Consider the following 25,081-nt stretch of genomic DNA (forward strand, 5'->3'; position numbering starts at 1 on the left):
TCTGACTGTGTTTATGTATATGTGTGATGTTTATGTTGTATGTCTATTCTTTGTTTATGTTAGGGAGGAGGGAGTCTTTCCCTCCCAACCCACTGAACCCACTGTCACATCACTTTTTCTCTTTTATTTTCATCATCTTTCCCAACCCACAACACACGTAAACTCTATCTTTTTGAACCCACTCAACCCATTCAATTAAAAAAATATATAAAACAATCAAAGGTAAAATTTTAATTAGCAATAGAGTTACCGGCGGTACCACTCCCGCTTCAACGGGTTGGTTAATTGGTTTCACTAACCCACTTCATCATATCTCTCTCCTTTATCTCTCTCATTTTCTCTTGTATCGTGTGTTTTAAAACTTGTACTTTAGTTGTTTTGTATTTTTTTAATTGAGTGGGTTGAGAAAGATAGGATTTTTCGTGTGTTGTGGGTTGGGAAAGATGAAGAAAAGGAAGAGACAAAAATTGATGTGTCTGTGGGCTGGAAGGGAACGACTCCCTCCTCCCTTAGGCCGGACGGAGTGGGATGAGGGAAAGGAGCGGGAACCGATCCTGCACCTGTGCACACCGCACCGTGGGTGTGGGAAAGGAACCGGGGGAAGCAAGTGGGGGGAGAGAGTCCCGCTCTCTCTCTCTCTCTCTCTCTTCTAACCATTGGCCGATGAATTTTTTTTTTCTTTTTTTTTTCTTTTTTACTCAAACGGCTATATAGCCGTTAACACACACACACACACACACACACACATATATATATATATATATATATATATATATATTCTTTTTTCCTTCCCTTTTCTTAATCTATAAATACTCAAACATTTTATCATTTTTTAAACCATAATCTATATTTCTCTATATTTCTCTCTAAAAAATATTACTCAAAATGTCATCATCTTCATCATCCGATTCGACAGCAGTTGAGGAGGCTAAGTTTATCGGTTCCGTCATGGCAAAAACGGTTGCATACTATCAAAACCGACTTAGTGAAACATCACATGCACGACCTAACCTAAGAAAGCCGTCGTTACGTAGAAATCACAAAGCTGGACACGATCATCTTTAGAAGATTATTTTGCAGATGACACCGTCTACGCTGTAAAGTTTCGACGTCGGTTTCGGATGAGGAAGGAACTATTTTTACGTATTGTTGGCGATTTGGAAGGCTGCTTTCCATATTTCCAATGGAAAATGGATGCAAGGGGAAAAAGGTTTCTCTCCCATTCAAAAATGCACAGCTTCAATTCGTCAGCTAGCATACGACATTGACGCAAACAAATGGGACGAGTATTTTAGGATGTCAGAGAGTACCATGAGGGACTCTGTGTACAAGTTCTGCAAAGCTTCTGTTTGGTTTACGGGCAACAATATTTGCGCAAACCAACTATCAACGATATCCACCAATTGTATACGGTGCATGAAGGCAAACATGGATTCCCTGGAATGCTAGGTAGTATCGATTGCATGCATTGGAGTTGGTCATTATGCCCCAACGCATGGCGTGTCCAGTAAATGAGAGGCGACCACAAAGAGTCGACGATCATTCTAGAGGCTATCGCATCACATGATCTTTGGATATGGCATGCATTCTTTGGTCCAGCTGGTGCAAACAATGACATCAACGTGCTAGACCAGTCGCCTGTATTCAACGATATCTACCTTGGAAAGTCACACGATGTACCTTTTCAAGCAAATGAGGTAGCATATAAGCGTGGATACTATCTTACTGACGGTATATATCCTCCCTTGTCTGTTTTTATGAAATCATTTACATGTCCTAACGACCCGAAAAGGAAAAAGTTTAAAGAGGCGCAAGAGTTAGCTAGGAAGGATGTGGAGCGAGCATTTGGTGTACTTAAGAGACGTTGGCAAGTACTAACGGTCGGGGCATGGTCATATGAGGTGAAAAGGTTACAACACTTAATGTATGCATGTATCATATTGCATAATATGATTCTTGAAGACGAAGGAAGAGCGATATGCCGATACAACGAAAATGAAGTTTTGCCAAATGTCGAAGGAGTAGCCATTGGTACACAAGAGTATAGGGTGAATAGAAGAGAAGTACACAATCGCGACATTCATCAGGCCCTTTATGCTGATTTGGTGGAGCACATTTATAGGGATCATATTAAGCCCCCGCACGAGTTATCTCACGATGATTTGTTTGACGAATCAGACGAGGATTCTGATATGTTCATCGAGAGTGAAGATTCTGACGACGAGAGTGACGCTGGGGAGAATGATGCAGATGATCAGGGCGAGGACGAAGACGATGATTCCAAGTGACATATCTAGGTTTAGATAAAATTAGGATATTAATTAATAATTTTTACTATGTTGTAGGTTGTTTGATTTTTTTTTTTTTTTTGCGGTTTTTTTTTCTACTTTTTTAAATATTAGGGTTAATGTAATTTTTATTTTACTTAATGAAATGTTTTTTATTTTTAATTAAATTTTATGTTTGATATTAATTTAATAATTATGAAGCAAAAAAAAGTATTTTATTTAATATATATATATATATATATATATATATATATATATATATATATATATATATATATATATATATATATATATATATATATATATATATAAAGGTGAGTGAAGGGTTTCCCACCCATTCCTTGGCTTTTAGGTGAGGGAAAAGAGAGTGAGGGAAAGAGGGGTATGACCCACCAAAAGTGAGGGAAGCATCCCACCCACTCCTTCCAGTCTTATGTATGTAAGCTAAAAGAATTTTACTGGAAGGCGAATTTATACTCTACACACATGATATATATATATATATATATATATATATATATATATATATATATATATATATATATATATATATATATATATATATATATATATATATGGGTAGATTATGGTCTAATTCTTCTTAATAAATAAAGAACTTTTTGCCATATGTTATCTACTCCTTCATTTGGACACATGACATTTTCTAGAATTTTTGAATTTTTTATTTTCCACTTGTCATTTTAGTGAATTTTTTATTTTATTAAATTAAAATTTCACATTTAATATGTAAGATAATATATATGTAAGATATTTATTAGAAAGGGTTTATATATATAATATATTCAATACATTAAAGACTCATTAATTTTAATAATTCAATTTTTTTTTTCATTTTTCTTATAAATTCAAACTTTTCAAATTGTTAAAATTTCATATTTAATTTTTTTTAAATAAACTCATATAATACATGAGTCTAATATAATACATGAGTCACACGTAATTAAGCGAATATACAGGGATAGTTCGATGGTCCAAGCAAACCCCATACGCAACTACACAAGCATCTAGAAAGCGCAAGTTAACTAATAAACAAAGGGGAAAATAATACATCGATTATGAGGGTAATCGTCGAATTTTTGGTGATACCATTTTTGTGTTTCCATTGCTGCGAAAACAAGATTTGCCACCTGCAAGATAACAGATTGATCGGGTGAAATATTTAAATTTAAATACTTGAATAGTTGAATTCGGGTGCGAGGGGAATGTAAAAGATATACCACAAATGCAAAAAGCAACCACAAAGAGAGATCCGAACCCCCACTAGCCACCACAAGACCACCATATATCACCTTCATCATTAACATCAAGCGTTTGTAATTTGAACCTCCTTTACGTTGAAAAACGGAGGTTATAGAACATGTACACATGAGATACTTACAATTTCAGCCGTGTAGTGCGGAGACGAGACGTATTCAAACCAATCGCCATTCGGAATAACATACTCGTCCAGCTTTTTGGTTTTGTCTCGCAAGGAACCCTAATTATCACAATGTTAAAACAACAAGAACAAAGTATACATCTTTTCTTCAAATTAAAATATAGGAAAAAACGTACAAGGATTTGATGACAGCGAAGCTGATGTACCCAACCCCATAAGAAAATAGCAGCACCTATCCACGCATACCATGGAAGCCTCAAGAAAAGAGTCAGAAACATCCATATATTATCAAATCCAGGCCTTGACATGCCAACTCTTCCGCTGACAAAGTCAAAGACTTGAGGTGCAAAATTACAGCATAGGGATAGTGGAGCTAGTACATAGTATCTGATTTATAAAATGGGTAATTAACTTGAATATATCAGCAAAAGAATCTTGAGAATCCGGAATAACATACATAGCTGTTGCAGATATGTGAGACTTACAATAAGCCCAGAAGATAACCTAAGATGTGCATTCGAGCTGATGGACTGTAGTTAAAAACATAGATTGACTCATAGAAGCGTCGCAAAACTTGAACTTCCATTAGCAGAAGGAGAAATACAGCTTGAGATAGCCAAACATTGTATACATGTTCTCTTATTGCATAAGACCATAAAGAAACAAGCAAGATTGTCGTCCATAAAACCCCCACCACATAAAAGTGAAAGAAGAATCTTTGAGGCACAGTTAGTTTCTGAAATGCATAAAAAAAATCGTAATTAAGATGAAAATATATTTTATTACTATGAATAGGATTGTTGTATGTGACTATTATATTCACTTACGGATTTGGATTGCAAAATCTTGCCTCTTTTGATAATCCCCAACAGAGCTGTCCGAAACCAACCAAGCCCAGGCAATGGAAAACAGGCTACAGCAATTGACAAAGTAGCAAAGATCCATGCTACTCGTATGAATGATACGGTCCCCAGCCCCAGTTCTTCCATTCTTTAATTACACGAAAATGGGGGAAAAAAAAGAATCTTGAAATGGCGTGCACAAGGACTAAGTGAGCAGAAAGATAAGATCCGATACATTTAAATTATATTAATTAAAGAATGCAAAACACTCCCTTTTGAATAGAAAGTTTGGTTTGCCACTATAAATTTCTAGTGTTTAATCAAATCCAAAATATACATCACGGTAATTTTTAACAAAACCCTACTAACTACTAGCTACCTGCTAACTACTACCAGCTATCCATTAGTTTTGCTAAACAAGCGCCCACAAAATAGTTTCTAGTTCCTTTAAAAACATATAAATCTAATAGAGGAAACTACAAATATGATCATGTTTGTCAAATTTTGGCCGGGTTCAATGTGCTAAAACACAATTTTGCACAAAGTACTCTTATTGTTTCATGGTGGTGGCGGTTGTGGTGGTGGGGTAGTCGGCGGAGAAATAAGAAACGGATGACACTACATAATCATTTATGATTATAAACTCTCCGGCCGTACCGGTACGCCGTAGGGTTAGAACGTAAAATAAATAAAAAAAATATGTAGTTGACGTTGAATTTCAAGATTCGTATTTTTTTCTAATGAAATATATTCTAATATTTTGTTATTCAAAAAATATAATATATGTAATATTCTGATATTCTAAAACAATATTTTTAACAAAATTTACATTGAAATATTCTAAGAACATATAATTTTAGAACATTATACATACTATAGTTTTACGATGACTATAATATTAGAATATTTCACTAAAAGAATTGATATAACGGTCTCACAAAATTATGTACGTCTCAAATGAACTCTTATATATATATATATATATATATATATAGACCAATCATTTTAATTATTTTAAAAAAATAATTAATGGATATTAAATGCTGAAGATTTAATTAATATCTATTATATCTTCAACATGTAATATGCATTAATTACTTTCTTAAAATAACTAAAATGATTGGTCCAGAATCAATCATAAATGCACACAATAGATAGTGAAAACAAAGTAACCTAACCCTATATATATATATATATATATATATATATATATATATATATATATATATATATATATATATATATATATATATATATATATATATATATATATATATATATATATATATATATTACAAAATGATTGAAAAAATATTTTTATACAATAATGTTCGAAAGAATGATTATAAAAAATATTGTCTACAATTTGTTTTCATAAAAACTTTTTACAAAATACTTTTGAGATAAAGTTATGTTGAAAAGACGTTTTTATAAATAACGCTGTTATTGAAAGAAACGTTCCATACAAATAAGTGAATAACATTTTAAACATTTGTGACGTGTGTGTGAAAAAGATGGTCGGGGGGGTTTATATGATTTGATGAACACAAACCATTTTGAAATAAAAAAATAAAAAAATAAATAAGAGGATCCTCACTACAAGAAAACAAGGCATTAGCGGCGACAAACATTGCTGCTAAGACTACACATTTTCACCGGTAAAATTAATAACGGTGAAGCGTTGTCGGTATTTGTCAATCGATATTGCTCTAATATGTCGTCATTAAAGATAATAGTCACCGCTAATAACATTATCGTTGGTAATACATATGTCGCCGGTAATACCGTCGGTAATAGTATGTGACGCCGATAATATCATTTTTTGTATTTTCTTTTTAAAATTGGCATTCACGTGTGTAGAAAAATCGATATGTGACGACATTAAATGTTGAAAACACGAAATACAAAAAAAATTACATAACGACATCCAAGTAAGTACTAAAGTGTTATAATTATATATACAATTAATTATAAGTGTGCTTATGAACAGTACCCCCAAGCGAGCCGGGTACCATTCATCGGGTCAGGCTTAACTTTGGCGCCTGTCACAACTAGAAATTTTCGGTGCCTTGTAACTACAACACTTATGTCAATTATGAATCAAAAACATTAAAGCATGCATGATACTTACTCTATGACAACAAAATTTCAATCAAACACTTCATACAAGCACTGCAAATAGTCAACAAACAATTGGAAACTTTAGAAATCCTTGTTTAAGTCCATTTTGGATTAGGATTTCCTTATTGGGCCCAATGGACCAATAAGCTTCCAATTGGAATATCATGGGCTTAGAGCTCTTAAATGGGCTCTAATTGGACCCACTTCTATTTATTTCAATATTTTGGGCCATATCGGGCCTAGAATGAAATAAATTATTTAAATGGACCATTTTGGGCCATAATTAACTTAATTTAGCCCTAATAGGCCATAAAAATCATTCCTAGATTTATTTGAGCCAAAAATTCACCTAAATGGATTATAATAAGTGCTTAAGCATTAAGGGCCCAAATCTTTTTTTCTTCCCTCTCTATTCTCGGCCCAAGCCCAACCCAAGAGGAGGTGTTGACTTTTGATGCCACCTCACAGTTGTTCATGGGATAACCATGCATTTTTCTCATGTTCTCATGCATAGTCACCTCACTCACTCTCTCTTCTCTCCTCTCCTTCTTGCTCTCGGCCGAACACAACACACACACACTCACAAAAATTCACTCCATTCTCTCTAAGTCTTCAAGAACATCTTCTCACTTCTTCTTCAAAACTTTCGAGATCTAGAAGGCTTTCAAGGATATTCTCCACAAAAACTCATCATCTAAGGTAAGATATTGCTTAGATCCATAATCTAGCTACTTCTTTTCATCAAAAATCATCTCTTAATCCATTCAAGTTCATGATCTTGCATCTTAGAACCCACTAAGTTCGAGATCCATCCAAGGAACTTGATAGGGCCGAAAATAGCACCAAACTTCTCCAAATCTTCTTCAAAACCGATCCACAACTCAAGGTGAGTTTCATACCCCGTTCTTTTCGGTTTTTATGAGTATTATGGGGGGAGAATACAAGTAAATGTGTAGATCTATGTGTAAATGTATGCTATGTGTGATTTGATGCATGTATGTGTGTGATATCATGTGTTTGTGATGAATATGTTATCCAAAAAGTGTGTAAAAACCAAGATCTAAAACATGAGGAAGGAAATAAACATAACTTAAACTATTTTATACTAATCAAGTCAAGAAAAATAGTTTATATGGTTAGGATGAACATACTTGAACATAAAACCCATTTTTTGGGCTTAAAATGTCAAAAATACAAAACTTAGGGTCCAAACTGACAAATTATAATTTCTGGAGGTTCAAAAGGGTCCAAACAGTTTCTATAAAAAAAATTTCTGAACAACAACATTTTTGGGGGACTTAAAATGTAAATTTCGAACTTAATGGGCTAAATTTGGGCTTTTCGGCCCAATAAGCCTCAAAATGCGAGATTTTTAAGTTTGAGGGGATGAAAATGCAACTTTATGTAAAACAGGGGATTTGAAGTGTATTAAAACTATTCCAATGGTCAAAAATGCTTTTCAAATTCAAAAAGGATCAAAAATGTAAAAAATTTCTATTTTGGGCCAAAACTATAAAAGTTGCGAAATTGGGGGTTTTAACCGAGAAAACATCATTCTGGAAGGACTAAAGGTGTTTACAAAATAAATTTGGGCTAAAAATGTCTTTTCAACAAGTTTATGATACAAAAGTGTCAAAATAATGTTTTAAGGACTAAAATGAAATTCTTTTATATAAAGGACTAAAAGTGCTATTTTTATAAAAGAAAGGTTGTGAAAAGTTAAAAATCTTACTTTTAAATGAATTAATTCATTAAGACAAAATACAAGATCCACGACTACCGACGAAACATAAAAACAAATACACTCTCAACAACCAATATCGTTACTAAACGAATTGATTCGGTCTCGAATCAATAACAAAACAAAAATCAATAAACCATAGGATTTCAATAAACACGAGATAACTATGAGGAGTCAACATTCAATCTTTGGGCTTGAAAGTTTCAAATCGTGCTTGTCGGGCCTTGCTAGCCCAATAACATGATCTTTGGGCCCTGAAGGGAACGCGCTTATGTGTTAATGGGCCTTCTATGACCTAATTTCATGTAAAAGGACTTTCAATAGCTCTATTGTGCTATTGGGCCCTAATGGTCCATTAGTACTGCTAGTGAGGTCGAGAAGTCAAATGTGAGTTGGGTCAAGTGCCTTTCGCATTCCCGGTAGCCTTGAATAACTTATGGAAATAAAGGGGGCTTCGTACCCTCCTTTCTCCTCGGTTGTTGGGCTTATGAGAAATCGAGTAAACAGATTTGTGGCGTAAATCAAGAGAAGTCAGGGTGGTTGGATTAAGTGAGGAGTACGGACGACGCCTTAAGGATCGTTCGTAATTTGTAGTTATAAACTAGTCATTTTCAATAATGCGTGATTGTAACAACTCACAAACCTTAATTAATCCAATGTCACCTGGGTAATCAAAAATGATCGTCATATCGGTATAACAATAAACAAGTCATGTAATTTACGTATTGGGAAAACAAACATCGGGTTTTCCCGGGGAGTTCAACATTTTAACCTATGTGATGTATACAAAGTTCAACAATTATACATGTTTTCAAAATCGACAAGCATATTTACGGATCTTCACACGTTTTTTATAAACAAATACTCTTTTTAGAAAATATCGGATTTTCTGGGTTTGCAATCTTCACAAAAATCATTTTTCCATAACATTACTTATGAACTCACCAACACTTCATATGTTGACGTTTTTCAAAATAACTTGTATTCTCAGGTAACAGGTAAGCCGAAGAATAAGTACCAAGTTATGTCATGGTGTTTTGCTTAGATTTCCTATCGAACGGTTTATGTTATGAAATTGTAATGACTAAAACAATGTAATAGATGTAAACCATATCAGTTGTACTATTTCAATGCATGGTGATGAATGATGTTATGATTCATGTATAATCATTGTGATGGTATTCAATTTAAGTCACAAGAGCCCTCGGACGTTTCCGTCGTTCGGTTCGGGGGTATGACAGCGCCGCCCACATTTCCCCCTCCACCACCTCCCTCGATTCTTCCAAAACCTACCGATTGATTGTGTAACATTTGTAATCTAGTAAGTTTCCTTTTGGCCCCTTTAATGCAAATCGTTAACATTTTGGTCCCTAGCTAGTACGTTGGGCATACTCTATGAGTACGCTTAGCGTACTAGCCCATTAGTTGATCGCGGGTTTCACCCACATCCCGCATACGTGGTGCAAGGGCAAACCCGAAAAATTAGGGTTTACACCCAATTTAAACAACTTATCTCACTCTTGGACATTCTATTAATCATCCTCCGTCACCTTATGCCCTAAAAACGAAACCCTAAGTGCCTCTTGTGAGTTTTGAGCTTGTAAGTGAGATTTTGGTGGTGTTTTAGTGAAAGAAGAAGAAGAAGAACTCTTGGTGGTTGCTTGGGAGTAGCTTGGGCTTGTACATCCAGCTTCATCATCATCATCGCAAGCTAATTGAGGTATAAAACTCTCTACTTGATGGTTCATTATGCTAGATCTAGTTTTGGGACCTTGTTTATGCATTTTTGGGTCTTTGAGCTAAAGCATAGCTTTTGATCTACTCAGGAAGCCATGGATGTTAGATCTTAGCTCCATGGAGGTCCCTTGTTCATAAAAATGCAAACTTTTCGAAATATATTGGTCAATGAAGTGTTAAGAGCTTTATTAAACTTCTTTTTTGGTGTTGGGTCTCATTAAGTCATGCATGGGTGTAAAGTATCCAACTTTACGTATTAAGTCACCTTTTAGGACCAAATCTGAAAGTTTGGCAAGAGGTCTTAACTGATTAAGTGTTGGGTCTCATTAAGTCATGCATGGGTCTTAACTGATTAAGTGCTTAATGTGGGGCGTTCCCTTGCTGAACGCAATGAATTCGTGGCCAGGTGTCACCATCTGGTGCCAAGCCGTGGTGAGGAAGAAAATGCAAATGGTAATTTTTAGGAAAATTATAACCTAGTAAAATATATAATAATTACATTATTACTTATTACTTGTTTGTTTTATTAAATTGTAGCTAAATGGTGGTCAAGTTATGGAGACGAGTGCCCGAAACTTCAACATCTTGCTATTCGTGTCTTGAGCCTCACATGTAGTGCCACCGGATGTGAGAAAAACTGGAGCACTTTTGACCATATACACTCCAAGAAAAGGAACCGTTTGGAGCGAAAAAGGTTAAATGCATTGGTGTTTGTTAAATATAACATCAACCTTGATACATGACTTCAAAAGAGAAAAGAAAGAGGGGAGACCTATGATCCAATATGTTTGCCGGACATGGAGTCGAATGATGAATGGATTACCGAAAATGAGGATGTATGCCTCCCCGAAGATATCTCATGGATGGATGTTCATGAATGTTTTAAAGAAGATGAAAGAAATAGTACTAATAAAAGGATTAAATGTAAATTATACAAAGGGATGTCTATATATTATAATATTAATAAGTATCAAGTTTAATAAATACAAGCTTTATTTATTTGTAGGACCAAGGAACCTAAACAAAGTTCCTAATGTTAAAGACAAAGCTAAAAGCCAACTTGTTGACTTAGATGATGAGGATGAGGAGGAGTGAGATGATATTGGTTTCCATGAGATAACGGTGGTTAAAGATGAAGATGATGAGGACCATTTTATACCTGAAGTTTAGTTTTATGATTCAAACACACCAAGTCTTTTTTTCATTTGCTTTGTTACTAAATCACTGGTTATTTTTTGTATACTTTATGAGGTGTATGACCCTAACTAGTGGATTTGTAACATATTAGTAAATATTCTTAAATATTCGGCTTATATTTTGATTACACATGATGTTATATATAATTTTTTGTATATAATTTTTATTTTCATGACTCTTACGACTCGATTCAAATGCCTAGAACTAATATCGTTTTCTCCTTTCTAGATTAATCTTTCCTTCTTCTATCAACAGGCTTCTTAACCAATTGCTGCATCTCTATAACTTAAGAATAGACATAAAAACACTTAGGTGAGTTTTTTGTTATTGATTTTACGATTTCAAGGTTTTTTGTTAACGATTTCATGTTTTACTTCTTCTGTAGGATAACATATGTGCATGTTATTGTGGGTGTTTTGGCTGTTTTAAGGATAAAGCTTTTTCTTCATGCCCTGATACTGAAGTGAGGTTATTTTTTTTATTATTTTTTTTTTCATATCTACAACTTAAGAACAGATAAATAAAAATGATTCTTTTTCGAATTTGGTTATTATGTCTCTCAAGAGAGTTTAGTTTTTCCTTCACGGTTTCATTTTTTTCTTGAAAAAGAGTATCAGATCTGGGTTGTTCTCTTACGTTTTGGTTGTTTGAAGGATAAAACCGTCTCATCCGAAATACACTATATTACTTACAGTTTCTAGTTTTGTCTTTGTGATGATGATAACGATAAATTATAAATACTAAAGAACATTTCAAACATATTAGATTATTTGCGGTTTGGGTTGATTTGCAAGGTGTATGAAACATCCCAAAAATCAAGGATAAAAAGTTCATTTTTATTATAATCAAAACTCTATTTTATCTTTGTCCAAACATTGAAAAGCATTTCAAATAAAACAATTATCAAAGTTCGTTCCCAAAAATCACATATTGCAGAAAACACGGGTGCACGCGTTGCGATCGTCCCGAGCTCTTTCATTTGAAAACTAGAGTACCTGAAACATAAATTGAAAACCATAAACACAAAGCTTAATGAGTTCCCCAAATATCACATATCATACAAGAAACATACAATAAACATATAGTGGGTCCCCGCCCGGCATTGGACCCCGCTCAGCATCGAGTTGAGCTCGATAAAACGGGCCCGCCCAACCTTCAATAACATATATCAACTAACACACACATGAAATAATCACATAGATACATAGCATACAAATATTCATCAGTCCCTGCTCGGCATCGGGCCTTAGCTTGGAAACATATAAACACAGGCACATGCAAGAGTCACAAAGACACCTAGCATACTAACAACATAATATAAACTTGGGCCGGGATTGGTGCCTTCGAACCACCAAATCCGGTGAGGAGACTCACCTCGAATGTTGAAGCACACTGAAAGAAATCCCTAATTGCTGCCTTGACGACACCTCCAAACTGATTAATCAAAACAACACCCAATTAACAATTGGGTTCCAATCCATAACCACAACTTCATACCTAGGGTAAAAAGACCATTTTACCCCTAACCTATCCTTGTCCAAATATATGACCCAAACTATAATTTGAAAGTCCCAAAGGCCCAATAATCAACCAATGGCCAAATTTTTCAAATTTGGGCACAAACCCCATACATGGCCTTGCCTTAAGGCCCAACCATCTTTCTAGTCCAAACACTTTGTATCCCGATGAACCATTAATAACTCAAGCCCAAAATGCCAGAAACTACTCGGTCCATAAAAGTCCACTAATGGCCCAATTTTCCAAATTGGGCCCAATCCCCATATGGGCCTTATTTTAAGCCCATAATTCCCTTACTTACAATTCAGATTACCTCAAGTACCCCTTGGGACAAACTTGTTCAAAGATAAAAAGTCAAAAAATCAAGATCAACAATCCATGTTGACCCAACTCACCGAGTTGACCAACAACTCGCCGAGTTTCTCTATCAACTTAAAATGGGGAAAACCAAGTCAGCTCGCCGAGTTCGCCCAAGACCCAACAATTTAATGCATTAAGATGCGTTCATCGAATCCAGGAGCTCCAAAGCTCAGATCTCGACCAAAATGAGATCAAGAAGGGTAAAGTTGGAAACTTTACCCCTAGGAACCACCTAAATGGGTCCAAACCCAAACCCTAGACTTAAAAGAGTGAGGGGTTAACCATTAAACACTTAATCATCAAAGACAAACCTAAAATGCAAATCTGACCCCATAAGGCTAGATGGCCACATAAAGTTTCCAACTTTACGCTTAAGCATGACTATGAGGAGCTCAAAAGCTCAAAAAGGGCTTAATAAGGGACTTAATGAACGCATGAAGTCCTTAAATCCATAAAGTTGGCACATTTATGCCAAAAGAGCTCATGTAGACCTTAGATCTGAAAGAATAATCATTTGGGACATCCTAATCCCCAACATCCACCCAACCATGGCTAAAAAGCATAAAATCTAACCCAAGAAGATATCTAAGCAACTAATAAGCAAGGTGAGAACTTGATACCTCAAAAACTTAGCAAATGAGACAGAGATTCTGGATCCAAGACTTCTTATTCAGGCCAAGCAACTCCTAATTCATTAGCTCCTTCAACATGCACCAAAAATGAACACCCAAGGGTCTCCTCAAGCTCTCACACTCAACAATGAAAGGTAAAGCTCGATTTTAGGGTTTCTGGACAAAGGAGGCTGGTAAGGAGGCCAACCAAATAACTTAAGGCCTTTAAATAGGATGCAACACACTAAAAATTAGGGTTTCTCAATCAACGTCGAACTCACCGAGTTCCCTTCACCAACTCATCGAGTTGGTCCATAAAAATGTGCATCCCAAAAGCTTCCAACACGTCGAGTTTCCCACCATCAACTCGCCGTGTTGGTCCCTAGGAAATGGGATTTTCTTCCACAATTAATCTTTTAGATTTCGGGTGTTACAACTCTTTGTACACTTAAATTAGATTTCGTCCTCGAAATTGCTCCTTACTAACGCTCATATCAAAACAAAAAACCTGAGGAACACAATCGAAAATTCTGCGCAAAAGAATATCTTCCCAAGACAACCAAAACCTAAACCAAAACTTTCATCCCGAAGACAACAATCAAACCTTCATCCCCTGCAACCGAACCACTTCTACTTTTCTGATACCCGAAATCTATAATGGTCTGACTCCCCGACAAACCACCCATGCTGAAACAACTCCATGCCAAACTATCAACGAATAACAAACCAACATAACACTTCTAACCCAGATCATACAACGGCCTATCCAGATCTACTGAAACCATCCGTAGAATACTTCTTCAAGCCCGATAAAGAATGCATCCTTAATTTCTTGAATAAAAACCAATCTTACCTCACCTGAAATCTGAAACCTAAAGTCTCAATGGTCTAACTCCCTGTCAGACCTCCCACACCGAACCGCCACCATGCCAACCTCATAGAGTTTTGTACCAAACAAAATTCTTCCAACCCCCGATCACATTGTTGCTTCAAAGGGAACAAAGTCACTGACCTTATACAACTATAGAACACTTATACTCGATAGAAGGGTCAAATAATCCTTCGAGTAGAAGATCCATCCCTGCAACGGTTAGACTCATACGAGAGTTGCGCAACAAGGTCAATTTAATTACTCTGAGATTATTTAATCCCACTGCGAGTGGCTTAGCATTTCCCAATCAACCAGTCACCCTACTCCCACACGAAACCTCAAATCACAACTATTGCCCGAAGTACCACGCTACCTCTTTGTTGCTTCCCACAAGCAGTCGAGACCGCCCTGGTCCCAACTTGTCTTCCAACTATCTAAAATACTGAATTCCCGCCCGAATGTTAAGCCAAAAGACACTCCCACAGTCGCCACACGTGACTTCCTAAAGAAAACCCCGACTGACAACAACTACCTAAACCATCTAATCACCAAATCTAATGCTAAACTGAACGCTACAAGACCAACTGTAGTCTTACATCTTACTTGGTCTCCCGTAACCTTCCATTTCCTGATTACGGATACACTGTGGCTCGCCCACGGCCTTACGAACTGGCCCACCCTGGCCCAAACCATCCGAAGAACCACGAGCAAATCATAAATTTGTCACACTCTCCCGCTGCACAGGGACCGATGAATGCTACAAGCCACCCCACAGTCTTACAACACTTTCACACAACCAACCCCTAGTGAATGCTATGCGCCATCCCGCAGTCTTATGACACGCCTAAATTATATGCGGACTAGTGAATGCGATGGGCCACCATGCAGTCTTATAACACTCCTACATTTTCTACGAACTAGTGAATGCTACGGCCCCCCGCAGTCTTACAAACTGTCGCCCAAAGCCTTACCGCTAATCTATCAATTTGAAGACATCCAAAGTTGAGCACACACTCGACCCAACACCCGAGCTGAACTAGAGTCATAACTGGATCCCCAAAGCTTGCTACCCGACACCAAGAAGGCATGAACCCAAAAATTGGGAAGTTTTCCAAACTCCCATCCACACAATCCTTAATTCAAACAATCACTTGGGCTACCGTCTTCCCCGATGGGAATGCGAAACTCCTCCTAGTTTCACAACTACTTCGAATTCTGGATACCCGAATGATTCTCCCCTACTTTGATTCGACTAAGCTCTTACAGCACCTAAGATTGGAAGGATTTCCAATCCATCTAACCCTCTAAGGATTTCCAATCCCTCGATTATAAAGCCACTGGTCTTCATTTTAACCCAGACAAACGGCTACCGCTCGAAACCTACAATTTCCATCACCTTCTACATCATATCGTCAATGTAATCATGAAATATATATGGAATATTTCTCAATTGGAATGGATCATGGCTCAGTGGTTCATCAGTTAAGTCAGGTTCTTTATTAAAATCAAACCCAACAAACTTTAATGTGGTTGAGAAGTTGTATCTACTAGGAGCTTGATTTTGAGGATTGGCTTTCTTTTTTTGGTCGTCCACGAGTGTTTTTTTTTTTTTTTGAAATGTAGGTTCTCCAATGTTAGTTTTTTGCGGATCATATATCTCTTGTAGCTTTCTCATATAAGGTTGTTTCTCAGCTTTTGATTGCTTCTTGAAGCTTTCTTTAATTTTTTTCAACTATATCATCACACAAAATATTGTCGTCTACTACAAGTGTTGTATCTGAAATATCAAGTTTCCTCCAAAAGATATCTATTGAATCCAATGGTATATCTTCACCTGCATTGAAATATAAAATAATTATTTATATAACATTTTAAAAACTATCTGTATGTGGTAGTTGAACGTACGAACCTGAATTCAAGTAGGCAACAAGTATGCAAACACATGGTAACCCACAACTGTTACGAAGTTTGCAACCACAATTTGAGGAGTCGAAATTTAGATCATTCAACCTTTGAAGCTCTCCTAATATTATATCTAAAGCTTCATTCGAAACAAAACCAAGCAGTAACCGGAAACACTTCAAATTGTGGTGATTGTAGCGATAACATATGCTGTTTTCAAAACTTTCGTTGATCGAAGTTACCTGTGACTGCACAATTTAAGTAATTCGTTGCACAAATATATCTAGATTACAATTTGGGAAGTCCAGAAATTTCTTTAACTTGGAATGTGCACCCTCAACTCTATTAGATGTGTGGTTTCAAAAATTTAGATGTTGATCAACCCAAACCGACACAAACATTTCTTTGTACTTATTTAACCATATATCCTCTACGTATCTCAAAACACTTGCTAAGTAAAATAAATTAACAAATAAGTACATATATAGTAATATGAAGGTTTTGATTTAAAACATAGTCAAGAAACAAGCTTACGTGGATAATCTATGAACATTGATTGAAGTCGTTCATAGTTATTCGTGTATGTCATCCATGTTAGATACTCAACTAGTATGGTGTGGCGCTACATGCTTTCGTGTTTAATGTGCCACCAAACGATTCTCATCAATAGATAATCGTCGTACAAACGGATGACCTTCCATATGTTGTGCAAGTGCATGATTATGTTCATCACATTTTACCCTTAGCATCCATCGATCAAATACTTTTGAATACTTTCATTGAAATTCAAATTTACAATTAATCTTTATGCTTCTTGATATGTGCATATTTAGTTCATATTAAGTATAGATTTTTATTCATTTATTAGCTAAATTATTGCATTTTATGGACAAAAGGTACTTAAAAGTGTTTGAATTATATTTTCAGTCCAAAAATGAAGCTCGGAAGCAGAAGGAAGCAGGAGAAGCGGTTGAGAGATCAAGAATGGAATAAAGAAGAAAAACACTAAAAATGGCACTGACTCAGCGAGTCAGATCGACTACTCGGCGAGTCCAATCGAAGAATCGAGAAGATAATGACTCAGGATTCCAGAGAGTTATCACAATACGGGGAATGAGAGAGGGACTCGACGAGTCACCACCTGACTCGACGAGTCGATTCGTATATATAAAGATAACTCCTCAGAACGATGAGGGAGTTCTGGAATGATTCAGAAGAGTTTAGCTGCGATTGAGAAGGCAGAAAAACCCTAGAAGACGACGAAAGAAGCTAGAATTCAATTCCGGAGAGTAATTGAGGCAAAATTTCATCATTCCACTTATTCTTTTGTTTTATCATTATGGTTAAGCAATTTGACTTTGTTTGTTTGCTGTTATTTACTTCAATTATGAGCTAAAACCTTTAGACTTCTGTTTGGGGATACAAAGTTGACAATATGGTTTGATTGATTGGTAGGATTAATTCTAAGTTAATGAATTTTTGTTATTTTAGCTTGCTAAAGAACCTTGTGTGTGAATAATAATTAACTTTCTGTTAATAGGAAGATAATTGATTAGCATGAACATCTATTGATTATTAACCTCATATACTATGTGATCACTATGCTATATGTCTAGGATTAATGAATATGAAACTAGAATTAATAAGAAAATTGAGTAAATTCATGTGCAAGTTTGTAAGATGACCATCAAACAAGAAGTTAATTAAAAGAATAAATTAGTTAACTATTGCAAGTCTAACTTGACCCGAATAATTAATCTAGTGAATTTAATTAAATTAGACAATTGGCCACTGTTTAAGTTAGTTTATTTGCTAAGGATTAGGGTAGTGAACACGAATCTAATCACTTGAATCGGTAACCAACAAAAGAATTAATCCATTGCACCATTACCTTGAAATCAACCATAGAGTCAACCGAGTTGAACTAAACAGAAGTTCCTTTCCAATTATTGAATTTAGTTAAGTCTTTATTTTCTAGTTCTTAAATTAGTAATAATTAGTAAGTTTCTAATCTTGTAAAACTAGAGAAAACCCTCTACTTATTAATTAACTTAGATTAAATTAGTTTTTAATTTCAATTTACCGTTCCCTGTGATCGATATCCTGCTTATTTAGCTATACCACAATTGATAGGTTCACTGCCTTTTGTGTGTTATTTGATAATTAAAAGTAGGTTTAAAACTAAGTGAGTTTGCACACATCACTTCTAGATGCTCTAATTGTGTTAATAGCTTTATACTCTCCACTACGATCACATGCAAGTATGACTTTATACACAGATCCTTTCACATATGCTTTTGATCTTTTTGTGATAATGATATATCCTAGAGATCGTGTTGTGTTTTGTGTCCATTCAAACAATTCATTCCAAGACGTGAACATCTGAAATTGAATTTTATGTGTTTTAGAATATATTTTTTTATTTCAAAACATCACAATCGAATATAATTATATAATGTGATCGCGAGCAGACAAGTTGATTCCAAACGACTTCAACATATCTATATACAAAAATCACGATATATATATTAATATAATGTTGCACAAATACAAAAACCATAAGCTTTCATAAAAAATAATTCAATATTTTTTAAATTGAAAATACAATGTATTAACATAAAAAAATATTTGCAATTATTTAAATAAAAAATAAAAAAGTGCAACTCTAATTAGATAACATGTCCGATATAAAAAAGTGCAATTCTAATTAGATAACATGTTCGAACAAAATATGTGCATTTATTTAAACTTCGAACTAAGGGTTAAAATGAAATATTTTTAATTGATGGGCTATAAATATAAAATTCTAAGATATAAAAATCTTACTTTCTCAAAACCCTAACAACATAAATCAACCGTCAAGAAGAGAGTAACATACCATATACGATTTCCGGTAACTAGAGTCGAATTATGACGACTTCTCCGATTAAATGGTAGGCTGTTTCAGGCAGTTTCTCCTACTTTTTTAGGTCACTTGATGACGTTCATAGCCATTGGTCCAACACTTCATGAACGTCCACTGGTCCGTTGCTTCGTCGACGGTCTTTCTCACGGTGTTCCAGTCATGTTTCTCACGATCTCTCTTTTTCTCGTTCTGTCTTTCCGACGATCTATCGTTATGTCTCCGGCGTAAATGATGAGTGGCTCGCCTTTCTCAATTTGGTCACGATGGTTTAAGGTATTCATAAGGTGTTAAATGGTGGTTAACGATGGTTGACAATGGTAAAAAGGTGTTTAACGATGGTAAATGGTGGTTCCAGTGGTCTTTCTTACAATTTCTCTTTCTCCCTTTCTATCTCCGGTGTGGTTTGGTTACCACTGGTTAGTTGTTGCCGACGACAGTTTGTTGATTGAAGTTGGTTCCTGTGGTGAACAATTTTTTTGATGATTATTGTTCATTATTGTATTGAACGAGAGATCGCCGGAAAGACAAAACGAGAGAGAGAGAGAGAGAGAGAGTGAGAGAGGTCATGAGAAACACGACTGGAACACCGTGAGAAAGACCGCCGATGAAGCGCTGGACCAGTGGCTATGAACATCATCAAGTGACTTGAAAAAGTAGGAGAAGCTGTCTGAAACAGCTTACCATTTAATCGGAGAAGTCGTCGGAATTCGACTCTTACCGTCGGAAATTGCATCTGGTATGTCACTCTCTTCTTGGCGGTCGATTTATGTTGTTAGGATTTTGAGAAAGTAATATTTTTATATCTTAGACTTTTATATTTATAGCCCATCAGTTTAAAAATATTTCATTTTAATCATTAGTTCGAAGTTTAAATAAATGCACATATTTTGTTCGAAGTTTAAATAATTGCTTCATGTGAAAGCTTCAATTGACAAAGTATAATCAGACATATTTTCTAATTAGAGCTGCATTTTTTTATTTAAATAATTGCAAATATTTTTTTATGTTAATACATTATTTTTTCGATTTAAAAAATACTGAATTATTTTTTATGAAATCTTATGTTTTTTGTATTTGTGAAACATCATATTAACATATCTACCGTGATTTTTGTATATAAATATGTTTAAGTTGTTTGGAATCAACTTTGCCTCCTTGCGATCACGTTATATAATTATACTAGATTGTGATGTTTTGAAATAAAAAATATATTCTAAAACAGATAAAATTCAATTTCAGATGTTCAGGTCTCGTGAGGAATTGTTTGAATGGACACAAAACACAACACGATCTCTATGATATGTCATTATCACGAAAAGATCAAAAACATATGTGAACGGATTCGTGTATAAAGTCATACTTGCATGTGATCCTAGTGGAGAGTATAAAGCTATTAACACAATTAGAACATCTGGAAGCAGAAAGACTAATTGTAAATTTGAATTGCAAGGAAAGTATTCAAAAGTATTTGATTGATGGATGCTAAGGGTAAAATGTGATGAACATAATCATACACCTACACGGCATATGGAGGGCCATCTGTTTGTACGACGGTTTTTGTTGATTAGAATCGTTTGGTGGTAAATTTAACAGGAAAACATGTAGTGTCATGCCATACTAGTTGGGTCTCCAACATGGATGGCATACATGGAAAACTATGAGCGACTTCAATCAATGTTCTCAGATTATCCACATAAGCTTTGTTTATTGACTATGTTTTAAATCAAAACCTTCATATTACTATTTACGTACTTATTTGTTAATTTATTTTACTTCGCAAGTGTTTTGAGATACGTAGAGAATACATGGTTAAATAAGTACAAAGAAATGTTTGTGTACGTTTGGGTTGATCAACATTTAAATTTTGGAAACCGCACATCCAATAGAGTTGAGAGCGCATATTCCAAGTTAAAGAAATTTTTGGACTTCCCAAATTGTAATCTAGATATATTTGTGCAACGGATTACTTAAATTGTGCAGTCACAGGTAACTTCGATCAACGAAAGTTTTGAAAACAGCATATGTTATCGCTACAATCACCACAATTTGAAGTGTTTCCGGTTACTGCTTGGTTTTGTTTCGAATGAAGCTTTAGATATAATATTAGGAGAGCTTCAAAGGTTGAATGATCTAAATTTAGACTCCTCAAATTGTGGTTGCAAACTTCGTAACAGTTGTGGGTTACCATGTGTTTGCATACTTGTTGCCTACTTGAATTCAGGTTCGTACGTTCAACTACCACATACAGATAGTTTTTAAAATGTTATATAAATAATTATTTTATATTTCAATGCAGGTGAAGATATACCATTGGATTCAATAGATATCTTTTGGAGGAAGCTTGATATTTCAGATACAACATTTGTAGTAGACGACAATATTTTGTGTGATGATATAGTTGAAAATTTTAAAGAAAGCTTCAAGAAGCAATCAAAAGTCGGGAAACAACCTTATATGAGAAAGTTACAAGAGATATATGATCCACAAAAAACTAACATCGAAGAACCTACAATTCAAAAAAACACTCGTGGACGACCAAGTGTGAAGAAACATCAAAAAAAAAATAAAGTTAATCCTCCAAATCAACCTCCTAGTAAATACAACTTCTCAACCACATCAAAGTTTGTTGGGTTTGATTTAAATAAAGAACCTGACTTAACTGATAAACCACCGAGCCATGATCCATTCCAACTGAGAAATATTCCAGATATATTTAATGATTACTTTGATGACATACATGATGTAGAAGGTGATGGAAAGTGTGGGTTTCAAGCAGTAGCCGTTTGTCTGGGGTACAATGAAGACCAGTGGCTTTATAATCGAAAACAATTGCTTGAAGAGTTAGAGAGTCAATATTATACATACCATAGAGTTTTTACTGACGGGTTCAACAAGGTATATGATTCATTGTGTTGGTTTAAAACACCTGCACCTTCTCGATATTGGTTGCATATGCCTTTTACTGGTTACCTGATTTCCAACATGTTTCGTGTGATCGTTCACTGTTTAAGCCACGAACAATCTACGACATGTTTCCCTCTTTGGAGAGGTCCCGAGGAGTTTCAACCCCGCAGAGCCATTACATTGGCATATGTAAATGGCAACAATTATATGTTGGGTTTTTGAAAGGAAATTACCAATGCCTCCTACCACAATGTATTGGAATGCCCATAGAAGCATGTCAGCATCTACATGGGAAACTATGTATTGGTCTCGTTTTGAATTATACAATCAACTATACAATCAACTTAGGCCTCGTAGTTCTGTAGCACCTTGGATACATATTGATTAAGTACAAATATATTTTAACTTTTTTATAATCCGTTGCGTTGAAGTATTATTTTATTATTGTCATGTGTTAAATATAATTCTTTTATATAAAATAATTTTATTAGTTGTGTATAAATAATATATAACAAACGTTTTTTGTTTTATAAATTTAAAATATAAAAATGTTTTATTAAATAGATTGAATAGTTTACATACAAATAATATATGTAATACATTTTATAAATTTAAAATATAAAAAATGTTTTATTAAATGGATTAAATAGATAATCAATTATTTGCATATCAAATAATTACTTGATCAGTATAGTCAAAAAGAATTAAATTATTACTTAATCATTTTAATCATTTAAAGAAAAAGTTAATATAATGAGTAAGGGGTATTATTAGAAGGTAAATGGGTATAGATAGTTAAAGAAAAAGTTAATATAATGAAGGGCTGTTGCTAGAAGGAAAAGGGGTATGGATAGTCTGTGTCATTAATAAAATATATAACTAAATTAATTAAGTTGGCGCTATGAAAAAAAAAAGAGTTCTGTGACTAATGAAAAATACATATCAAAGGATTACTTTCATGTTATCTTGAAATTGGTAAGATAAATCCTTTGAGTAACCATCATAACTATTATTAGTTCTGTAATTTGACTTATAGAAACAATAAACATCAGTTTCACATATAAATATAAACCACAATAGGTGTTAGCGGTCATCTGAAACCAGCAACAGTAACTCCATTGAAAAAAAAGATGAACTATATTAAGTGGAGATTAGACATATATGCAATTAACATCATCAAACATTTATGTTAAAAAGCTTAGCAACAAAGAATTAAACGAACAGCAAGTGATATATTGGCGAGTGTAAATACTTTGGAAACAGAAAATCAGATGAACTTTACCTTGTTTCGAGCCATTTACCTCTGGATAGAAAATACGAAGAAGGGTGTCTGAATCGTAGTGGGTTACCAGTAGTTCGCCGCCGGAGTGGAGTAGAAAAGAGAAGGCTGAGAGAGAGCGACAGAAAGCAGATAAACGGAGGAAAAAGGGGATGAACTAGAAGCTTGACTGAGACTGAGTAGAGAGACAAAGATTATGGACTACAAGCTCGACGGCGGGCCTAGTAAGAGAAACGGAGGCCAGAGGGGCGGGATGATGGTCCACAGTCGACTTCGATTGTGCATGATCAGTGGATTTTGGAAACGGAGACCTAGGGATTTTGCGGAGTCAACTAACTTGGGGGTGGAGGAAAAGTGGGAATTGGGAAACACCAAAATTTAACTGTTTGGGGAGTTTATCGCCATTTTTTAAAGAAAGAAAAATAAATTTTGTGAACATATAAATATTTATTTATCAATATTATAATCTTTACTGTTATAATAGTTTTAAACTTAATATATATGGTTACTAAAATTTAAAAAATAATTCATTATAAATTTTACTATTCTACAATTCTTTATATATATATAAATTGCGTGTTCTCTTATGAAAACTTCTCGCTAGAAGTGAACATATTAACTGAATTATACCCAAATTAATTGATATAATCGAACCATTTTAACTGAACCATTACTAAAAGATATGATTCGGTTTTCAATTTTGATTAACTGAATGCATATGGTTCGGTTATGGTTTTCATCTAAAACTGAACCATTAGAAACCAAACCGAACCAATAATATTAATAAATATTTTTAATATAATATAATATTAAATATATGGTTTGTAATTATATTAAGAATTGAAATTTTAAAGGGTAATTGTTTGAGTTAGATATGATAAGTAATATTATATCAATACAATTATATATACACAATCATTTATTTTTTATAATGATAGAACTTTATGTTTTTTAATTTTAATAGAAAATTATTTTTACTTTCATGTCATCGTTGACCATTTTGGTTAATTGATATTAACCATTAACCGATTAAAACCGTTAACCAAAACCAATATTAACCGCTACCTAATGGTTACCAAAATACATTAACCAATTGTAATGGTTATGGTTCGGTTTTAACCAATAACCGAATCAAACTGCCTCATACACACCCCTACTTCTTGTTGTTCATTGGTCTATTTTTTATTCTTTTTTAAAAACTATGAGGCAAAACTCATTTCAATTGACTACAGCTACCAATGGCACTTAATGGTTGACGATGTCCCCATAACCTACTGTCTAAGAGCAACTCCAATGGACCACTAAAATGGTGCAAATCTTTTAAAAACCATTCTAATGGACCTTCAAAATCATCACCATTTTTGTGAAACCTCTTAGTGACCTCCAAATTTGGCGTGTCTATCTCC

At 34.6% G+C, this 25,081-nt stretch overlaps 1 protein-coding gene and 3 long non-coding RNA genes across 4 annotated transcripts; 1 reads left to right on the top strand and 3 right to left on the bottom strand.

The window, feature by feature from the left end:
• Window positions 1-3,168: 3,168 nt before the first annotated feature.
• LOC145092407 (polyprenal reductase 2-like) lies at window positions 3,169-4,785 on the bottom strand. The gene is made up of 6 exons (XM_079030348.1): window positions 4,515-4,785; window positions 4,173-4,423; window positions 3,864-4,074; window positions 3,688-3,786; window positions 3,527-3,598; window positions 3,169-3,436 (listed from the first exon to the last, which is right to left on the bottom strand). The coding sequence occupies exons 1-6, from the start codon at window positions 4,674-4,676 to the stop codon at window positions 3,332-3,334; spliced, it is 900 nt and encodes a 299-aa protein (XP_078886474.1). The 5' UTR covers window positions 4,677-4,785; the 3' UTR covers window positions 3,169-3,331.
• A 7,355-nt stretch (window positions 4,786-12,140) lies between these two features.
• Window positions 12,141-18,132, bottom strand: LOC145092412 (uncharacterized). The gene is made up of 2 exons (XR_013702516.1): window positions 12,398-18,132; window positions 12,141-12,320 (listed from the first exon to the last, which is right to left on the bottom strand). It is a non-coding gene; the product is annotated as an uncharacterized LOC145092412 (long non-coding RNA).
• Window positions 18,133-19,311: 1,179 nt separating this feature from the next.
• Window positions 19,312-21,221, top strand: LOC145092411 (uncharacterized). The gene is made up of 2 exons (XR_013702515.1): window positions 19,312-20,228; window positions 20,732-21,221. It is a non-coding gene; the product is annotated as an uncharacterized LOC145092411 (long non-coding RNA).
• A 651-nt stretch (window positions 21,222-21,872) lies between these two features.
• On the bottom strand, window positions 21,873-24,264 carry LOC145092410 (uncharacterized). The gene is made up of 2 exons (XR_013702514.1): window positions 23,679-24,264; window positions 21,873-22,462 (listed from the first exon to the last, which is right to left on the bottom strand). It is a non-coding gene; the product is annotated as an uncharacterized LOC145092410 (long non-coding RNA).
• Window positions 24,265-25,081: the final 817 nt, after the last annotated feature.

This window comes from Lactuca serriola, chromosome 3 (assembly GCF_051521515.1).
Source record: "Lactuca serriola cultivar US96UC23 chromosome 3, Lser_US96UC23_V15, whole genome shotgun sequence".
Taxonomy (NCBI): domain Eukaryota; kingdom Viridiplantae; phylum Streptophyta; class Magnoliopsida; order Asterales; family Asteraceae; genus Lactuca; species Lactuca serriola.